The sequence below is a fragment of the Sinocyclocheilus grahami genome, unplaced genomic scaffold (genome assembly GCF_001515645.1).
Source record: "Sinocyclocheilus grahami isolate Dianchi unplaced genomic scaffold, SAMN03320097.WGS_v1.1 scaffold1409.1, whole genome shotgun sequence".
Lineage (NCBI taxonomy): Eukaryota > Metazoa > Chordata > Actinopteri > Cypriniformes > Cyprinidae > Sinocyclocheilus > Sinocyclocheilus grahami.
The window spans coordinates 273,021-292,479 of record NW_015506588.1 but is presented as its reverse complement, the minus strand read 5'-3'; the positions used below and the strand labels follow the sequence as shown (position 1 = coordinate 292,479).

Below are 19,459 nucleotides of genomic sequence, written 5' to 3'. Positions count from 1 at the left end.
ATGAAATGACCTCTGCAGTCATCCTTTAGACACAGATATGATTTGTGATAGCGAATCTGAAACAACATTCTTCTCCATTTGTGCCAGTGTAGAGAGAGGCCAGTCTAACTGTATTGACTGGCTGTTTGTTCCGCTGACAGAGTGCTCTTGAAAAGAGAAATCAATGCTAAAGTGATTTGTTTATACTCTTTTAGCATGCTTTTACCTTACATTACAGCTCATCAAGACTCGCAATCCAAAGAGTTCACAGTGCCCATAGGTCATTAAACCTTTAGAACCGAAGGATGGTTGAAGCTTGGGTTGTAGAATTTGCTGGAAAGTGAGAAAAAATGCTACAGTAACCAAATAGACTTTAGTTTGGCCACCCCATTAATATCCCTCGTTAATATGTAATCACTCAATGATTAAATATGTGTAGTAGTGGTGTTCTATTGAGGAAAAAGTATTACGTTAATACTAACTTAAAGTATTACGTGTTAATTTGGTACATAACCCGACCAGAACTGTTTGTGTTATAGATATGAATAACCTTAAACTATGCGTTTTGCTGAGGAAAGGCCTGCTAAAGCTTATATATTATACATTCTAGCATTGTTGAAGAGTTTTAACGCAGCAAGCACCACTCACACTTTCTTCTGAAAATCTAGTTGGATGGGCACTTTTGAGTGGTTGAACTGCAATCAAATATTCACATCACATTTGTACAGCAGTTGACTGGGCTGATCTTCAGCAGCTTGGCTATTGACAGAAATATGAGGAAGAACCTGATATTGTCTTATCCACTTTCCCCATACAGAGCACCAATTGATCTCTGTCAGAAAGACTACAGTATCTCCATAAAAGCTTTTCAGGAGATGAGCCAAACATGTATAGGAATATCCTAAAGTGGTTACAATGAAGGCTTTTAAAGGCATCCTTTAAGTTTAAAGTAAACAAACATTGGAGAGAGCTAAGACTGCCAGGATACACATTTACTTTGAGAATTGGCCATGACCACTTAGCTGAAGCCTTTGTGGGGAGATCAGTCATTATTAATGAAAGCAAAAATGCTGACAATGTCAAATCAGTCAAGAATTTTTGCAAATGCAACATATTTGAAACGGTGTACGATGCAATCATGAGGGCTCTTTGTGGAACTGTTTCAGGTTTAAGCAAACTAAATGATCGGTGAAGTACGGCATACACTGCTATTGAGAAGTCTGTTGTTTCACCAGAAGATCAAGTCATGAAATTTTGATTAAATATTAATATAACATATATATGGATGATTGTTCATAATAGTATCTATAACATGCATGTACAAAAGAGATAGATGCAGACTTTAAATGCACAAGTGAATCCGCTAAATTACCGTTCAGTGTGTGTACAGAAAACAGGAAGCATGTTTTTTAAATTGTGACCGCTGACATAAGGATAACCATTGCAACTTTTTGACATTCTAGGGCTATTTTTGATTGAAGTAATATTAGCAACCGGTGCAGAGACAGTAATAGCAATGGTGGAGAGACAGTTTCAAAATGTTTGTGATTTTCTAGCACCATATTTTGCTGAAGTATGCACATTGCCAGTATACAGTATTGGCATGCACATTACTAGCATATTGGCTTTTTATTAGTACTTATAAAGCACATATTCTGCATGACCATATTCTACATCCCTTAAACCTACCCAACAGGCAACATAAACCTAACTACTATACTAACTATTAATAAGCAGTAATTAGGAGTTCATTGAGGCAAAAGTCATATACAGTGGTGTGAAAAGGATTTTGCCCCCTTCCTGTTTTTTTTTATTTTTTGCATGAATAGACTGTTTAAGCATCTCAATCGGACTTAAGTCCGGACTTTGATTTGGCCACTCCAAAACCTTAATTTCGTTTTTCTTGAGCCATTCAGAGTTGGACTTGCTGGTGTGTTTGGGATCATTGTCCTGCTACATAACCCAAGTGCGCTTGAGCTTGAGGTCACAAACTGATGGCCGGACATTCTCCTTCAGGATTTTCTGATAGAGTGCAGAATTCATAGTTCCGTCAATTATGGCAAGTCGTCCAGGTCCTGAAGCTGCAAAGCAGCCCCAGATCATCACACTACCACCACCATGTTTGACTGTTGGTATGATGTTTTTTTTATGAAATGCTGTGTTGGTTTTACGCCAGATGTAACGGGACACACACCTTCCAAAAAGTTCAACTTTTGTCTCATCAGTCCACAGAATATTTGCCCAAAAGTCTTGGGGATAATCAAGATATTTTTTGGCAAATGAGAGACGAGCCTTTGTGTTCTTTTTGGTCAGCAGTGGCTTTTGCCTTGGAACTCTCCCATGGCTATGACAAAGGTTTCACATCTCCGAATACAAAGTAAGACTGGTACAGGACTATTTAAATAGGCACATTCAGGATAATATATCAGCAAATTTGGAAGCATTGGAAATGTTACATTTTTTTTCTAGCTTTTTTTCTAGTCAAGAAAACTAAAAAGGATTGCAGATGATCTCACTGCAGAACGGCATAAAACAGCAAGGCCAAAAAACAAACAAGGGCAAATATGAATGGAGCTCTGTCCAGTTTTCCGTTTGTCTTTCTAAGCATGTTCTTTATTAAAGTGCTACAGGCTAATTTTCTAGCAGCCGCATGAATTCGGCTCACTGTACAAATGTAGTGTCTCTATTATGCTGCTGAGGTTTGAGTTCTCAGATTTATTGGATTTTACCTCTATCTTTGGCAAATATAAATTTTTACTCAAACCAGACCGTAATGTATTTAACGAAAGAATACAAGGAAATGGATCAGGCTTACTCCATGACATTTCATGCATGGTCCACACCTTCCTATGTAACAGGAACTTGTACAATCTTGTGTGGAAGCCACAGTCAAGGAGAGGCTACAGATGCAGCTGCTATGAGAGTTCAAACGTTAATTGTTAATAAGGATACATGTAGTGCATATAGGCATCTTGTTTACATTGCACATAAAGAGTTGCATAATTGTAAACTACCGTTTCTATTTAAAGGTTCAACCAATACTTTAAAATCTGGAATGCCTGGTGAGTTGTTGCATTTTTGTTTTTTGTCTGTTTTTTTTTATTCCAAAAAAAAAACACAAAGGGAAAACAAAAGGTTGAAGAGAAAGGCAGCTTGTGCGACATGTTGATTTTTTTTCTCCAAATCACCATAAATAAGTTTTTATTCCATGGTGTATTTATGAAAGAAAAAGCACATATAATGAGGACTAACTAATGGTTCACTCAGGAATACAAGGAAATGGATCAGGCTTACTCCATGACATTTCATGCATGGTCCACACCTTCCTATGTAACAGGAACTTGTACAATCTTTTGTGGAAGCCACAGTCAAGGAGAGGCTACAGATGCAGCTGCTATGAGAGTTCAAACGTTAATTGCTAATAAGGATACATGTAGTGCATATAGGCATCTTGTTTACATTGCACATAAAGAGTTGCATAATTGTAAACTACCGTTTCTATTTAAAGGTTCAACCAATACTTTAAAATCTGGAATGCCTGGTGAGTTGTTGCATTTTTGTTTTTTGTCTGTTTTTTTTTATTCCAAAAAAAACACAAAGGGAAAACAAAAGGTTGAAGAGAAAGGCAGCTTGTGCGACATGTTGATTTTTTTTCTCCAAATCACCATAAATAAGTTTTTATTCCATGGTGTATTTATGAAAGAAAAAGCACATATAATGAGGACTAACTAATGGTTCACTCAGGTAAAGTGTCATGCCTTTTTTGTTGATCCTTGGTCACCAACGTCCCAAGGGCAGACATCTGACATTTTTACACCACTAGTAACTCTGCCTTTAGAATTCGAACTTTTCTGTTTGCCAGTGGATGAACTGGTGCTCTGGTTGACTTCTTTACTAGTTGCTGCGTCTTCAAAATCCCAAGGGCATACCTCTGCTTCCTTGCTTTTTGCTAATGCAACATTTGGGCTTTTTTGTTTTTCCATTAAGACAATTTCTTGACTACTATCAACATCCCATGGACAAACCTCAGCCAGTTTAGACTGGCTGACAGGTCTTTCTTTCGTTTTGCCAGAGGTTAACTTGTCTTTTGCATTTGATTTCATTTTGTCATCATCAGGGCCCTTTGTGTTCTCCCTTTCCATCTCTGATACTCTGCCAGGAGAAATTCCCTTCTTGATAGCATGGGTCTCCTTTGTTTTAGAAACCTGAGAAGAACAAGGGTTTTTTTCAGAGATGGGACCTGACACAGTCTCAAATTCCCATGGACACACTTCTACTTTAGAGGGTGGCTGTAGTGAGCTGCCCATGGATTTAGTAGGCTCAGAGAGAACACTCTTTGCTTTGCCCTCTGTAGGTGTACCCTTGACCTTGACTTCAGTAGGCGAGGAGCTTATTTTCCCTTTGATCTCAGTTGGTGTGGTGTCCTTTCTTTGTCTGCTCTGATCAGGGGAGCAATCCGAGTCCCTTGGCTTGCTCGCCACTTCTTCAAAATCCCAAGGACAGACCTCAGCTTTTAGAACCTTGACAACTTCTCCTGATGCCTGGGATTGGGACATAGCAGGCTTACTACTGGAGTGAGGTTTTGGCCCCATTGCCTGACCATGGTCCTCATTTCCTTCCTCCCATGGACATATGTCTGTTCTGTCAGCAACTTTCTGGATTGGATGTCTGGCCACAGAGGGTGACTGCTCTGTGCCTTTCTGCTTTTGCTGTTGTGACTTTGTTGCCTTGTTGCTACTTCCATGGACTGTGGTGGTCTGCTCGGGGGCAATGGACACATGTTTCTGCACCTTGTTTTCGGAGGGGGTTGGCAAGTCCTCCAACTCCCAAGGGCACACTTCTGAGAGGTCATACAGGTCTTTCCCCTTGGCTGTTTCTGAGCAAATGGAGGGCTGGCTTCCGCTCATCTGTGGCTTCATTATACCTGTTTTGGCAGCTGTCTGCTTGTACTCCACTGACTGACTGACAATCATCTTTGGATGACCCTCTTTCTCTTCAGCTTCAGCTGAGGTCTTGGCATCCTTGTTCTTTTGATTAGCTTTTTTTGTTGGATCCTCCACTGCTTGGGCCTTTCCTGTTAGACCAAGCGTTTTCTCTTTGGCACTGGCAATAACGCTTAGAGATTTCTGCAGCATGGATGTTCTAGGGTGAATAGGTTTCTTATCCGCTGTCAGGTTGTGAGCGCTGGCTGACTTACACACCAAGGGAACTGACTCTGTTGACTCGCTGGCTGCATCAATCTTCTCAGAGGACTTTTTGACCAGCTTCTTGCCCATTAGGGTTTCGAGAAGGGAGCCTTCTGTATTTGCGACTTCCATCTTGTCAGTTATTGAACTGCTGGAATCCTCACTGTGGTCCCGGACATGGTCATAACTGCTATGGGACTTTTTAAGGGAGAAAACTTTGCTCTTCAAGGATTCATCTTTGGCAGGCTTAGCAGAGTGTGTGGGTTCAAAAGGGTTCTTTCTCAGGACACAGATACTGTTGCGATTACTCCCATGTTCACCCAGGTCCTTGTCCTCACGGCTACACTGGCGGCCCATTGTCTCTGGAATCTCAGTGATGCGGCGCATGAGGGAGCGACCTAGGCCCTTTTTGGAGCTGCGCTTCTTCTGCAGGTGAGGATTGTTGGCCAGCATCTTTTTCCTCTTATAAATCTCCAGCTGGGAGTAGAGCTTCTTCAGCTCTTCCTGTGGATTTGAAGAGAAAATGGGTCATTAACTCACAACATATGTCTAGATGTAAAAGCGTAAAAATGAAATGACTCTAGTTACAGTGAAGCAGACACTCTATTGCACAGAAAACATGCAGAACTAGTCATGATATGCAACTAAAGACAGTGCCTCGAAGACGTTAGACCAAACCAACATGCTGTTTACACTAATTAGAGACAGGACAGTCTGGGACGGTGTCAAATATGAAAATGTTATGTTTTATTGTTAGGTCTGAAACAGCCTCTGAAGCATTTCAAATCATTTCGTACAGCTGTGTCTTGAAGTTATCAACGGAAATTATACCAAGAGCAGAACTTTATCCCATTAACAAAATGCCCTTCATATGAATACAATTTGGGTCTTCGGTGAGAGACTTCTTCAGCTCTAACAAACAAACAAAAACCTCTGCTCACGTTGGTACGTTTTTCCCAAAGACTGTCGCAAGACCTTACGCCACAGCCATTAATAGAACTTAGCTGGCCCATTTCCTCTGGTGTCTGCAATAAAAAACTGCCATGGCTCAGTATGTTTGTCAGTTATAGGACAAGGGGTCAAGAGATATTTGCAGATTATGACATTTCAGTTATTTGCTAAGACAGGAGAGAGTCAAGGAGAAAAGGAAGCCTGAAAGAAAGCACGGCACCTACTCGAATGTCCTCTCGGTCCAGACTGTGCTCACTCCAGGCGGACGTGATGCTGCTATTCAGGTATGACCCTGACCGCCCCATGTCCAATTCATCTTCATAGGCCTCTGTAGCAATGTCATCCCTTAGATGTGTACCCGCAAACAAGAACTGTGGGAAAGACATGAGTGCTTAAGAGATTCTTTAAAATTAGATTTTAGCTAACAAATTATTCAGAGGATGAAAGATGATTGCTGGGTTTACCTTTGGCACAAGCAGTAACCCCAAAGTGACAGTCACTGTCAAGTGTGCATGAGCAAAGAATAGCATCAACATCCAGTCTGGGTGCAGTTCAGGGGCAAGAGTGAACCTGTGGGTGGATTTATAGAAAAATGAATAATCATCTACAGCTTTTACTTTGTTTTTGGCAATAGGCTGAAAAAAAACATTGCATGTTTACAGGGTCACCTACTGTACCTAAAAAAAAAACTCATCTTTGCTAAACTCAAGCCACATGAACAGCACTCCTGAGGCACACATGAACTGCACAAGTAAAGCCCCAATCACAATGACTGAGTTTAAATCGATTTCTAGTAGATCTCAGTATGGACGTCGATTGATGCTCAAAAGTTAACTCTGACATTACCATATAGCTAAGCTAACACTTCAGTACTCTATATCCTTTGATTCTCTTGGTTGAACTAACATTTTAGTGAGATGGATGTGTTTCCTATCACTGTTTTTACACTACCGAACAAAAGTGTATTTATGGCTACCTGTCATCTTTAAATGAACATTTTTCATATGAGTTTGTCGCAATTGCATTGTACAGTGTTATTCATAAAGAATACAGGGTGTGTCTCAATCAGCTCACTTGTTTACTAGTCAGGGCACAGATCAGGGAGTCAGCCATTTTAAGGGCTGTCTCAATTGCAAAATCCTTCCAGGGCACTGGCACATTCGTTTCCTGAAAAATCCCACAATGCACCACAAAAACCAGGGAGCTTCATGCTCGATAACTATTCTCTGTTATCGGAAATTATGTCACATTTCTGAAGTGCGGAACAAAATGCATGAGTCAACTCAACAAATATACTGTAATGACACACAATAGATGACTTGAAAAGCCAAACCATTTTTTTATATGCCTGCATAAACACACATCTGCTAGTTAACATTTATAATTAATATTCGTCTGAAATGTTGTAAGGATATGTAACAGAACAGTGTGTTTAAAGAGTATAAAAATTATCAAAAATATACTGGTCCTGCCAGTGGTGATGCTCTACAATGTTGTATGTAGTCATATCGTCGGACATTGAGTAATCACTGTTCTAATGTGTAGTGAGCCAGGGTCCTTGCAAGTGCCTGGATTTGTACACAATATACCGATTTCTGAACTTTGGAGCTAGGGAGCAGTTTGAGATGCACCCACATTGTTGCCTCAATCTGTGAAGGTAGAACTTCACAGTCTTCACCTTCACCATGTTTGCAATGAGGTTTGCAGCTTTGTTGCTTCCAGCTCTTTTAATCTAGTTGGAAATTGATGGTCCCTCTGAGATGACAGATGCACTGCTACATGGAATAGCATGGACATGTCCGTTCATATCCGTCGCAGAAAATAAGGTTGTTAATTGTTGTTACATCACCTTCTGAGATTCCTGAGGTAAGCTAGAAAGGACCTGTGTATGCTGAAAACACTCCCACAATGCACTAATTACTTTTTTATGATGAAAGGACTTGGGTGCTATTACACCAAAATACAGATAGTTAAGTAACACTATCCCATGGCTCTGTACTGTGATTAATTACTGTAGAAACAGTGGAAATAGCAGCAAGTGATGCAGCCCTTCTAAAAATCACATGCCCTGCCTTTGAAGTCAACTGCTTTTATCTTGTATAAGAGTTCAAGTCCCTGCCTGAATGAGTGCCTCATTACTGATGAAGATATTCATACGCTCCACAACCCTAAACCGACTCTTTAGAAGGCAGTGTCAGTCCATCGGGCATGGGAAGCTGAGCTTCCTCAAAAATGTATTCAAAATTAGCATAAGAACTAAAAAGCAATAAAATTGTTCAAATAGCTCAGGAGGGTTTTAACCACTGCCCAAATGCCAGAGCTGATAGCTTAATCAAAAATATCAATACTAAACTGAATTGATATTCGAATGATGTCATGTCATGTCATTGGTTTCTGTCAAAAGTGTGCCTGAAAGGGCAAAAGGGATAAGAATAAATAAGATAAAACCTTTCAAACCTAGTGAGCTAACTGTATCATTTTAGTGCAATAATGCAACAGGCAAAGAGAGACTGTATATTTTGCCAAGTATCCAAATTAGTTCTGATTATTAAAGGATCTCAAAGCAAATGAACAAATTTCAATTTCATCAAAGCTTGAAGAAATCCTAACCTCTGAATTATATGAATGATTTTTTGGCGGATTTTCCATTAATAAAACAGATTGACGCTTTTTAAGACTCAATGATCCCATCATAGTGGTTAACATCCCATTGGAAATGGAGATTTTCAAAGAATAGCAGCTTATATTTAGATCTAGATTTTCACATAAATCATATTACTTGGAATATAGAGCACAAGCCATATATACTATATATATATTTTATGGTGCTTTTGTATCGTCTTGAACTTACAAGCCTCAGTCCCCATTCATTGTAATAATGTGTAAGTTATTTATATCTGTATGCAGTTGAAACCAGATGTGGATGGGGCTTAAGACAGAAGTTTGTCCAACTATATAAAAAGTCAATTTTAAATGTAAGTCTGTTTCTTTACAGTAAACATAAAACAATTGTGTCTTGTATAATTCATAAAAGTAATTTATTACAACATTTCTGTAAATATCTAACAATAATACTAAATGGTAAATAAAACATCTTTAGTAGAGAATACTTGCATGTGGGACGGGTGGGAGATGTTCACACCACATTGGAGAACAATGAGGAAGTCCTTGGTGGCATTCACTCACCTTAAAATGTGGAAAATGGCAGATAGGATGAGCTCATTGTGCAATGCGATGGCCATGTAGCGTGGCTCATGAAACGCTGAGGGGACGGTCCTCACCGCATAACACAGATACACACCCCACAGGAGGAACAGGAACTCAGCTGTTTGAAAGAGGTAGTATAGAGTTAACACCCAACTGACTAGTACCTGGGACCTACCAGTACCCAGACCGTCCAGAGAATAATTTGGCTGTCAAAACCTTTGTTACAAACCAATATTTACATTTACATTTAGTCATTTAGCAGACGCTTTTATCCAAAGGGACTTACAAATGAGGACAAAACTAACAAAAGAGAATAATTTTTTTTTCAATATAGCGCTAGATTGAAATTACTAGAATGACAGAGAAAAAAGACATTCAATAAATGCAATAAAAGCCATCTAGATTGCTTATATTCTCTGGACCCTGCTTGAAAGACAATAGCAAATGAAGCTGTGGAAGGTAGTCCAAAGTTTTATAGTTCCCCATCCCCTATTGGCACATCTTACACAATATTAGCCAGTCAGCTGGCCTGACATCAATAAACATGTGTTCCCCAGTGAAAATCTGTCATCATCGATGTGACGCTTACTGGTCCAGTTGTTAGATTGGGCACATTCCAATCTGCCATGCTTGAGAATACGACATTGGGATAAACATTTGTGCTGAATTAGATTCGTCACAGCCCAACTGATGCTTCCTGTGAGATTCGCTATGTGTCTGCAATTAGTGCCAAGGCAGCCTTGATTCATCACTTGCTTGGCTTGTATTACGAACATCATGACCTGTAATGGTTTACCACGGTTGTTATGTTTTGATTAGCATACTCTACTCTTACAATGTATGCAGTACATAGTATTTACACTGTGCAGAGTGTTTTTTTTGTATGAAAAGCATATCTGAATGGCATATGACATCTGTCAAAATTAGTAGTATACACAACAGAGCACAGTGTATATAATATTGTATCCCATATTGCAATGCTTTTGATTGGCCTTCTATTTCCAATATCCACCCCATTCAAATAAGATAACAATAAAAAAAGGTAGTAAGGTAGTATGTTTTTTTATCACCTACCTCTTTACCGAAGAATTGCTTGACTGCTTTGTCACTACCCATCACTCATTTCATTAATACACCAATGTCATCTGGAATTGTACCATCTAAGCTTAAAGGGTTAGTTCACCCAAAAATGAAAATTAGCTGATAAATTATTCACCCTCAATGCATCCTAGGTGTATATGACTTTCTTATTTCAGATGAATCCAGTCGGAGTTATATAAAAAATTGTCTTTGATCTTTCAAGCTGTTTAATGCCAGTCAGCAGGTGTTGCATTGCTTCAGTCCAAAAGAAGTGAAATAAAAAGCACCCATCCATAAAATAAAAGTGTTTCACACGGCTCCGGGGGGTAAACAAAGTCCTCCTGTAGCGAACCGATGCATTTTTGTAAGAAAAATATTTAAAATGTAATTATCAATTTAATCTAGCTTTCGCTCACTGTTGTGAACAAAAGCAGTTCCGGGCGGATGACGTATAAGGTCGGCTTTGCGCATGCGCCACTCAGAAGTTACGAATTAGAAGTACAAAACGAGGATTTGAAATGAAGAATGCCAAAGAATTTCGATATAAGCCAATATGAGACTGTTTTTCCTTTGCTAAAGTAAGGAAACTTTGCTTCCTTTGCTCCTGTTAACAAACGTTGGTGCTCCTTCAGGAACTCGAGCTGCGTCGGAAACGCTTTGAGAATGCCCCCAGCGTGACCAAAGTGTTTCCGACGCAGTGTCTCATTCCCTTGGGGAACCACGGTTACATTCGTAACCTGGAGAAAATAGAAAGCTATTGTTTGTTTTTTGTTGTTTTTTTAAATAAAGAATAAAAAATAAAAAAATATAAATATAAAGTAGAATTAAAATAGAACAGAAAGTGTTAGAGTTAGAGGGTCAAATAAAGGTGGAACAGATGTGTTTTTAGTCGTTTCTTGAAGATGGTTAAGGACTCAGCTGCTCAGATTGATTTGGGCAGGTCATTCCACCAGGAGGGAACAGTTAATGAAAAAGTCTGTGAAAGTGATTTTCAATAATTTTTTTTTCAATATAGCGCTAGATTGAAATTACTAGAATGACAGAGAAAAAAGACACTCAATAAATGCAATAAAAGCCATCTAGATTGCTTATATTCTCTGGACACTGCTTGAAAGACAATAGCAAATGAAGCTGTGGAAGGTAGTCCAAAGTTTTATAGTTCCCCATCCCCTATTGGCACATCTTACACAATATTAGCCAGTCAGCTGGCCTGACATCAATAAACATGTGTTCCCCAGTGAAAATCTGTCATCATCGATGTGACGCTTACTGGTCCAGTTGTTAGATTGGGCACATTCCAATCTGCCATGCTTGAGAATACGACATTGGGATAAACATTTGTGCTGAATTAGATTCGTCACAGCCCAACTGATGCTTCCTGTGAGATTCGCTATGTGTCTGCAATTAGTGCCAAGGCAGCCTTGATTCATCACTTGCTTGGCTTGTATTACGAACATCATGACCTGTAATGGTTTACCACGGTTGTTATGTTTTGATTAGCATACTCTACTCTTACAATGTATGCAGTACATAGTATTTACACTGTGCAGAGTGTTTTTTTTTGTATGAAAAGCATATCTGAATGGCATATGACATCTGTCAAAATTAGTAGTATACACAACAGAGCACAGTGTATATAATATTGTATCCCATATTGCAATGCTTTTGATTGGCCTTCTATTTCCAATATCCACCCCATTCAAATAAGATAACAATAAAAAAAGGTAGTAAGGTAGTATGTTTTTTTATCACCTACCTCTTTACCGAAGAATTGCTTGACTGCTTTGTCACTACCCATCACTCATTTCATTAATACACCAATGTCATCTGGAATTGTACCATCTAAGCTTAAAGGGTTAGTTCACCCAAAAATGAAAATTAGCTGATAAATTATTCACCCTCAATGCATCCTAGGTGTATATGACTTTCTTATTTCAGATGAATCCAGTCGGAGTTATATAAAAAATTGTCTTTGATCTTTCAAGCTGTTTAATGCCAGTCAGCAGGTGTTGCATTGCTTCAGTCCAAAAGAAGTGAAATAAAAAGCACCCATCCATAAAATAAAAGTGTTTCACACGGCTCCGGGGGGTAAACAAAGTCCTCCTGTAGCGAACCGATGCATTTTTGTAAGAAAAATATTTAAAATGTAATTATCAATTTAATCTAGCTTTCGCTCACTGTTGTGAACAAAAGCAGTTCCGGGCGGATGACGTATAAGGTCGGCTTTGCGCATGCGCCACTCAGAAGTTACGAATTAGAAGTACAAAACGAGGATTTGAAATGAAGAATGCCAAAGAATTTCGATATAAGCCAATATGAGACTGTTTTTCCTTTGCTAAAGTAAGGAAACTTTGCTTCCTTTGCTCCTGTTAACAAACGTTGGTGCTCCTTCAGGAACTCGAGCTGCGTCGGAAACGCTTTGAGAATGCCCCCAGCGTGACCAAAGTGTTTCCGACGCAGTGTCTCATTCCCTTGGGGAACCACGGTTACATTCGTAACCTGGAGACGTTTTCATGAGACTCACAGGTGCATGCGCAACGCTGACCTCATACGTTATCCGCCCGGAGCTGCTTCCGTGTACAGCTGTTGGCGCAAGTGAATATTATGTTTTGAATATGGATATTTTTCTTACAAAAACGCATGGATTCGCTACAGGAGGCCTTTGTTCACCCCCCAGAGCCTTGTGAGACACTTTTTTTATGGATGGGCGCTTTTTATTTGACTTCTTTTGGACTGAAGCAATGCAACACCCACTGACTGGCATTAAACAGCTTGAAAGATCAAATAATCTTTATTTTTTTTATATTCTTTAATATTTTTAATATAACTCCGACTGGATTCATCTGAAAGAAGAAAGTCATATACACCTAGGATGCATTGAGGGTGAGTAAGGTATGGGATAATTTTCATTTTTGGGTGAACTAACCCTTTAAAGGGGTCATATGATGCGATTTCAATTTTGCTTTTCTCTTTGGAGTGTTACAAGCTCTTGATGCATTAAGAAGAACTGTAAAGTTGCAAAGACTAAAGTCTCAAATCCAAAGAGATATTCTTTATAAGAGTCAACCATGCCTACCTAAAATGGCTCGTTCTAACACGCCCCCACATGTCTACGTCACGATGTGGGAAGATTTGCATAGCGCCGCCCAAATGTTCACGCAAAGAAAGAAGGCGTAGTTTTGATTCTCGATGTAGTATTGTTGTTGCCGCCGCCGCCATGTCGTGAAGGCGCTGTGTGTTTCGTTGTGAAAGCCTTGTTTGGCCTTCCAAAAGAGGACGATATCCACTTCGTCATGCCTGGAGCTGATCCATGCTGGTCGCTGAGGAAATACATCAACTTCGCGCAGTGGATCGCCAGATCGGCTTTCACAGTGGATGAAGCGGAGTCCAGCCCGGGGTCATCACATGTGGTTGCCGCAAACCCGCCGGTTTTTAAATACCTTGTATTTAACCTTGTTTATAATGGGTTTGAATGTTTTTGCCTCGTCGCTCCGGCCGGGACAAGGCATCACAATATGGTAAGGGGTGTAACATTTCCGTCACACGCTTGAGGTATTCGGCCAATCACAATGCACTGGATAGCTGGCCAATCAGAGCACACCTCACTTTTCAGACCGATGAAATCGACGCGTTTCAGAAAGGCGGGTCATAGAAGAGAAACAATAATGTACAGTATATGGAAACGAATGTGTTTTTGAACCTTAAACCACATAAACACATTTCATTACACCAAATACACAAAATAATGTTATTTTTAGCAACATCATATGACTCCTTTAAGATTGCTGCTGTAACCCTAAGTAGCTATATGCCTATTTTGAACCTCTCTTTTCTCTCTAAGATATTAGAAAAAGTTGTGGCCTCCCAGTTACAGACCTATTTAACAGCACACAACCTCTATGAGCTACACAGTACTGAAACAGCCCTGGTTAATGTTCTTAATGATCTCCTTCTAGCTTCTGATTCTGGCGCTCTTAGCACTCTCCTTCTGTTAGACCTCAGCTCAGCTTTGACACTGTTTGTCATAAGATACTCCTGTCATGGCTTTCAGCAACTGGAAATTCTGCCACAGATTTTGACTGGTTTTCCTCCTATCTGACAGGGACGCAACAATTTGTTATATACCATAAGCAAAAATCATCCACCAAATCCATCAGTTCTGTTGTACTTCAAGGTTCTCTCTTGGGGCCTCTTCTTTTCACTATTATTGTTACCAATTGGACAAATAATCAAATGCTAATATTTTAACTTCCACTGTTATGCTGATGACATTCAGATTTATTTTAGCACACCTTCCACTTCAGTGTATTCTTCCACCTACATTAACAACTTGCATCAAGGAACTCAAGCTTAGACTGGAGTCAAATTACCTTGTATTTAACGCCGTTAAAATGTAGATAATACTGATTAGCTCTAAAGCTGTTTTCTCTAAACTATCCGGTCAACTGATAGATTTGGATGGTGATTTGATGATGCCCTCCACAACAGTTCAAAATCATGGTGTTCTCATTGATTCCACACTTTCATTAAATGATCACATTGGTAAACTGGTAAAGACAGCTTTTCTTCACCTACGTAATATATCTCGTATTCGATCCTCTCTCTACATCTCAACTAGATTACTTTAATTCACTTCTTTATGGCCTTTCAGCTAAAAATATCAAGTGATTCCAATATGTTCGAAACTCTGCAGCCCGCTTGATCACTCACACAAGAATGAGCACATTACTCCAATCCTCTACCACCTTCATTGGCTTCCTGTTTCCATGCGTACAAACGTCAAGGTACTAATTCTCACTTACAAAGCTCTCCATAACCTTGGTCCTACATATTTATCTGACTTACTTCAGCCTTATGCTCCTGTTCACTCCTTACAGATCTTCTAGTGTGGGATTGTTAGTCACCCCTAAGTTTAGTTTGGTGACTATGGGAGCCAGGTCTTTCAGTGTTGTGGCTCCCAGGTTGTGGAATGCTCTTCCTCAAGAAATTAATCTAGCATCCTCACTTCTCTCTTTCAAAAACATGTGTTTTTCTCTGATCAGTTCTCGGTCTGTAAAATGTACCTTGTTATGGATATGTTATTTATTTGAGCACAGTTAAAAAAAAGAAAAAAAAGAAAAAAAAGAAGAAGAAGCATATTACAGATTTTGCAAATGACAGACTTCCTTTGAATAGCAACATAAAAGAGCTGTACACTTTAGAATACTTATCTACCCTTTTCTTTAACGCGGAAGTATGCCTATGGGCAAGACTTCTGGTTCATTAGCCGCTATAGGGAAATACTGAGAAAAATAACAACGTGCAGTAAACGGTAAAACTGTTTGCATTATAAACCAGTGTGTTCGTAATTAAGACAACACATTCAAATAATATGGTAAGGCACACCAATTTTCCATATCAAGCAGCAAAATGAGCGGTTCTGTACAGCTAAAAATAGCTGGACACGGATGAGACCGGAAGTCTGACCCATAGAATTTACAAATGGCCGTCCATTTTTATGGGAAAAAAAAGGTGGATAAAGAATACATATTATGGAAATAATTTAAAGAATACACTTACTAGTGCTGTCAAAATTAGCGCGTAGCAATTATTATTATTCGGTTTTTTTCCAGTTTAACGCGTTAAAAATATTTAACGCAATTAACGCAGCTAGGGTTGGCCACCCCACTCACAAATGCTGCTTCAGTCGCTTTTTTTCCTGACAGGAATTTAGTTTATTTAGACCCAGAATGTTTTTATGTCCACATTAAACAGGAGTCTTTTCAGATGCGCACTCCAACTTCACCTCAGCACCAGGCGCTAGATGAGGGAGCTTCGGTAAAATAACAGTGAACTGCGGCCAGATGAGATGTTTCAGGTCAAATGTCAGTAAAAACTAATTTTCCTGTCCTGTCAGCCGTTATACTGTGTACGTAGCACAGTACAAATGCAGTGGCGCGTGCTGTATAATTTCATATTAAATCGCAAATTAAAATACGAGCATGCAATGTTGTAGTTATGTCGTCAGTTAAGTCATGGAGTTACCAAAATGGAGATTAACACTGCCTTAAAACTGGGCATGTATGTAAGTATTTGTTACACATGAGTCACATTTAACAACTATTTTCTGAAATGCAGTGGTTTTCAAAACTGTCCTGCGATGTGTGATTAGTTTTTTTTTTTCGATTGACAGCACTACATGTTAACACTTAAATACAGGTGTGAATGTATGCCATGTATTTAAATATATTTGTAATTACACATTTGTAATGAAGTAATGATTTTGTTCATTTAAAATATATTAACTTTAAATGTAATATTGAATAACACACTTCTTCAAAGTACAATAAAAGTGTACCCTTTTTAAGTACACTTTATTGGTCTTTTATTTCATAATTCATATTATCTGCAAGCACATTTTTTTTCAAATGTACATTTAAGATTTGAAGTACACTGAAAGTGCACATTCAATACACTTAAGCGAACTTCTTTTTCACAAGGGGTATGCAATTTTTAATAAGAAGTGTGTCGTTCATAGAAAAAGTGAAAAAGTAAAAAGTGGTTGCAGAAAAAATGGAATATATTACATTAATTTTTTGGACTACATTTATGGTGCCTTCTTGCAATTTTTGGGGCTTGACAGCCCTAATATACATTCACTTTCATTATATGGAAAAGAGCAGTGGGAACATTCTGCTAAATACTGCTTTTTGTGTTCCATTGAGGAAATACAGCCTGTGCTCATTAAAATGCCAAAAACTCATACAAAAAGCTCCTAGGTAACAAGTTCACTCACCCACAGCAATCATGTAGTCCCAGCGGTCCAGCAGACACATGCTGAACTGTAGCCGATCAGTGGTGAGGCCCACATTGATGAGCGCGAGATGTCTGTTTGGATTCTGACAAACAGCGGCGGTCCAGGCTATTGCGAACCATAACACAATCAGCAGGATGACACACAGTAGACGCAACACTCTCCAGCTGGTCATGTAGGGAATCCGTTGGGCTGTACGTGACAAGAACACCTTGAGAACCCTGGAAAACAGTGACAACAACCATTGTATCATTATCACTTCCGTATTGGAACTGATGTGGGATTGGATCAGAAAAAAAGCGGGCAAGTTATTACATTTTTTATTAGTATATTTTGTTAAAGTATTAAAAAACTGACGGATTGCACATGAATGTGCATTAAGAAATAAAGGTCAATTTTGATTTCATTAGACATATTAATATATATACATTCTTCTCTTTGGATGTGGACCAATTTTTGGTAATCAAACAAACTTATAAATGGCCATAGCCTGCAGAGTCTCTTCATTATCACCATTTGTCTTTATGTCACATTGATAAAGTGTAGCCCTTTAATGAGTGTATAGTAAAAAAATAAATAAATCTAAGCAACGTGTTAATTTTCACCCCAGTTAAGTATCATCCCATTTCTGTCCAGATCCGAAGAGAATTCATTAATTTCTGTTGCCTTAATTACGAATGCCATTAAGACTTTTTGGCATTTTCAGCATATATCATACCATCAAACCCAAATTTTCTTCTGTGCACGCTCTGTGCAAGATTCTCCTTCATCCTATTCTTCTGGAGACCAGATTTTGTTGTCCAAACCATTCAATAAAATCTAATACATTGTGGCCATTTTGTACCTCCTGTTATTTGTTTTCCCACAATGATTTTAAGCAGGCATTTTAGCGCGTAGCTTAACAATGTAGTGAATCATTTTTAAAACGTACTTTACCCCAGATGAACTAGCTTTGGAACATACAGCTCTGACACTTTATAGGACGCTTACTTTAATTGGAAATTAGAGGTAATACAAACTTTAACTGTGCTTAAAAGGGTTTCACGGCAGTTGAATCACGAGAGGCTAATGCTGCAAGGTCTCACAGGAAATGAAGTCCACATAAGAGTAAAAAGGTGCATTAGAGAGCCGCTCTAGATATGCTGACCTTCTTTTAGCATCCAAAGCCTAAATTGAATAATAGTCTGTTTGAATATGAAATGTAATAGGGATAACAAAGCTAAAGTGTAGTGTGTATGTAGGCCTATTTCATGACTATTGTTTGTCTGGAGCAGCATATCTATCAATCTCAAAACTATCATGGATTGCAATGTGTCATTCTCCGCTCACATAAACCATTCTCAATATCTCATTCTAGCCAATCCTAGGATTAAGATTTTTATCAATCAAAATAATTAATAATCACTAAGACTGTGACCAACATAACAACACTGTAAGTTCAACAGGTATCTGGAAGAGTGACTTTTATAATGTAATAAAAATTGTACCTGTAGAGTTTGAGGGTGACCGTTCCATAGACTGTGGCAAATCCGAGCAGACGAACCCATCGCAGCAGGATACAGCGGAAAACACTCGGCTGGAAGTACAGAATCACCACCTGGAAGACAATAAGCAAGTGCTCAAATGGAATATGCATTTATTTTAATAACTAGATATCTATTTATTCAGATAAGATGATACTTGGTATGAGACCCCTGCTGTTTTGTCCTTGACTGACGGTCACAGGATAAAAAAAAAAGTTAATTTTATTTTATAAATGAAATACTACTAGAAAAACCGACATGATAGTGAGTAAATTATTACTTTTTTTAAGTAAAGGATAATGTATAGTCTACCATGTTACCATAAAAGAATGCAGTGACTAAATAATCACAATTTAATACGCTGGGAAAGAAGAAACTAGTCAATCAAATTAATTACATATGCTGATTAATTAAGCACTATATATATATATCATACAGGAGTCATACAGTAAGCACACGTGAGTCCCTTATAATAATGCATGTATGATTACTCTTGACGCACTGATCGCACATTGTATTTATGCACAGGCACAGACATTTCCATACATTCACATTGTTTCCACACACATTCACGGATGTTTTGATTTGTCATGTTTATTTTGCTGTGTTTAGTTATACTGAATGGATCCGTGTACTGTAGTATGAGAAAAGCCGAAAATACAGATTTTTGAGAATCACCCTTCAATTTTTGGTTAACTTTGCTGAATATAGCAAATGATGACAAAATAACCATTTGAAAC

The 19,459-nt window shown here is 38.7% G+C and overlaps 1 protein-coding gene across 2 annotated transcripts in view; it reads right to left on the bottom strand.

Annotated features, from left to right (window-relative positions):
* Nucleotides 1-3,441: 3,441 nt before the first annotated feature.
* LOC107570048 (probable G-protein coupled receptor 158) overlaps nucleotides 3,442-19,459 on the bottom strand; it is a 121,714-nt gene continuing 105,696 nt past the window's right edge. The window contains exons 7-13 of one of the 2 annotated variants that reach the window (XM_016256242.1): nucleotides 18,684-18,793; nucleotides 17,179-17,417; nucleotides 9,303-9,441; nucleotides 6,581-6,686; nucleotides 6,341-6,487; nucleotides 6,107-6,190; nucleotides 3,442-5,669 (exon numbers count right to left, since the gene is read on the bottom strand). In XM_016256242.1, the coding sequence (XP_016111728.1) occupies nucleotides 3,732-5,669; nucleotides 6,107-6,190; nucleotides 6,341-6,487; nucleotides 6,581-6,686; nucleotides 9,303-9,441; nucleotides 17,179-17,417; nucleotides 18,684-18,793 (2,763 nt within the window). In that variant the 3' untranslated portion in view covers nucleotides 3,442-3,731. The remainder of the gene's footprint in view (nucleotides 5,670-6,106; nucleotides 6,191-6,340; nucleotides 6,488-6,580; nucleotides 6,687-9,302; nucleotides 9,442-17,178; nucleotides 17,418-18,683; nucleotides 18,794-19,459) is intronic. The other variant, XM_016256243.1, reaches the window with a different exon arrangement.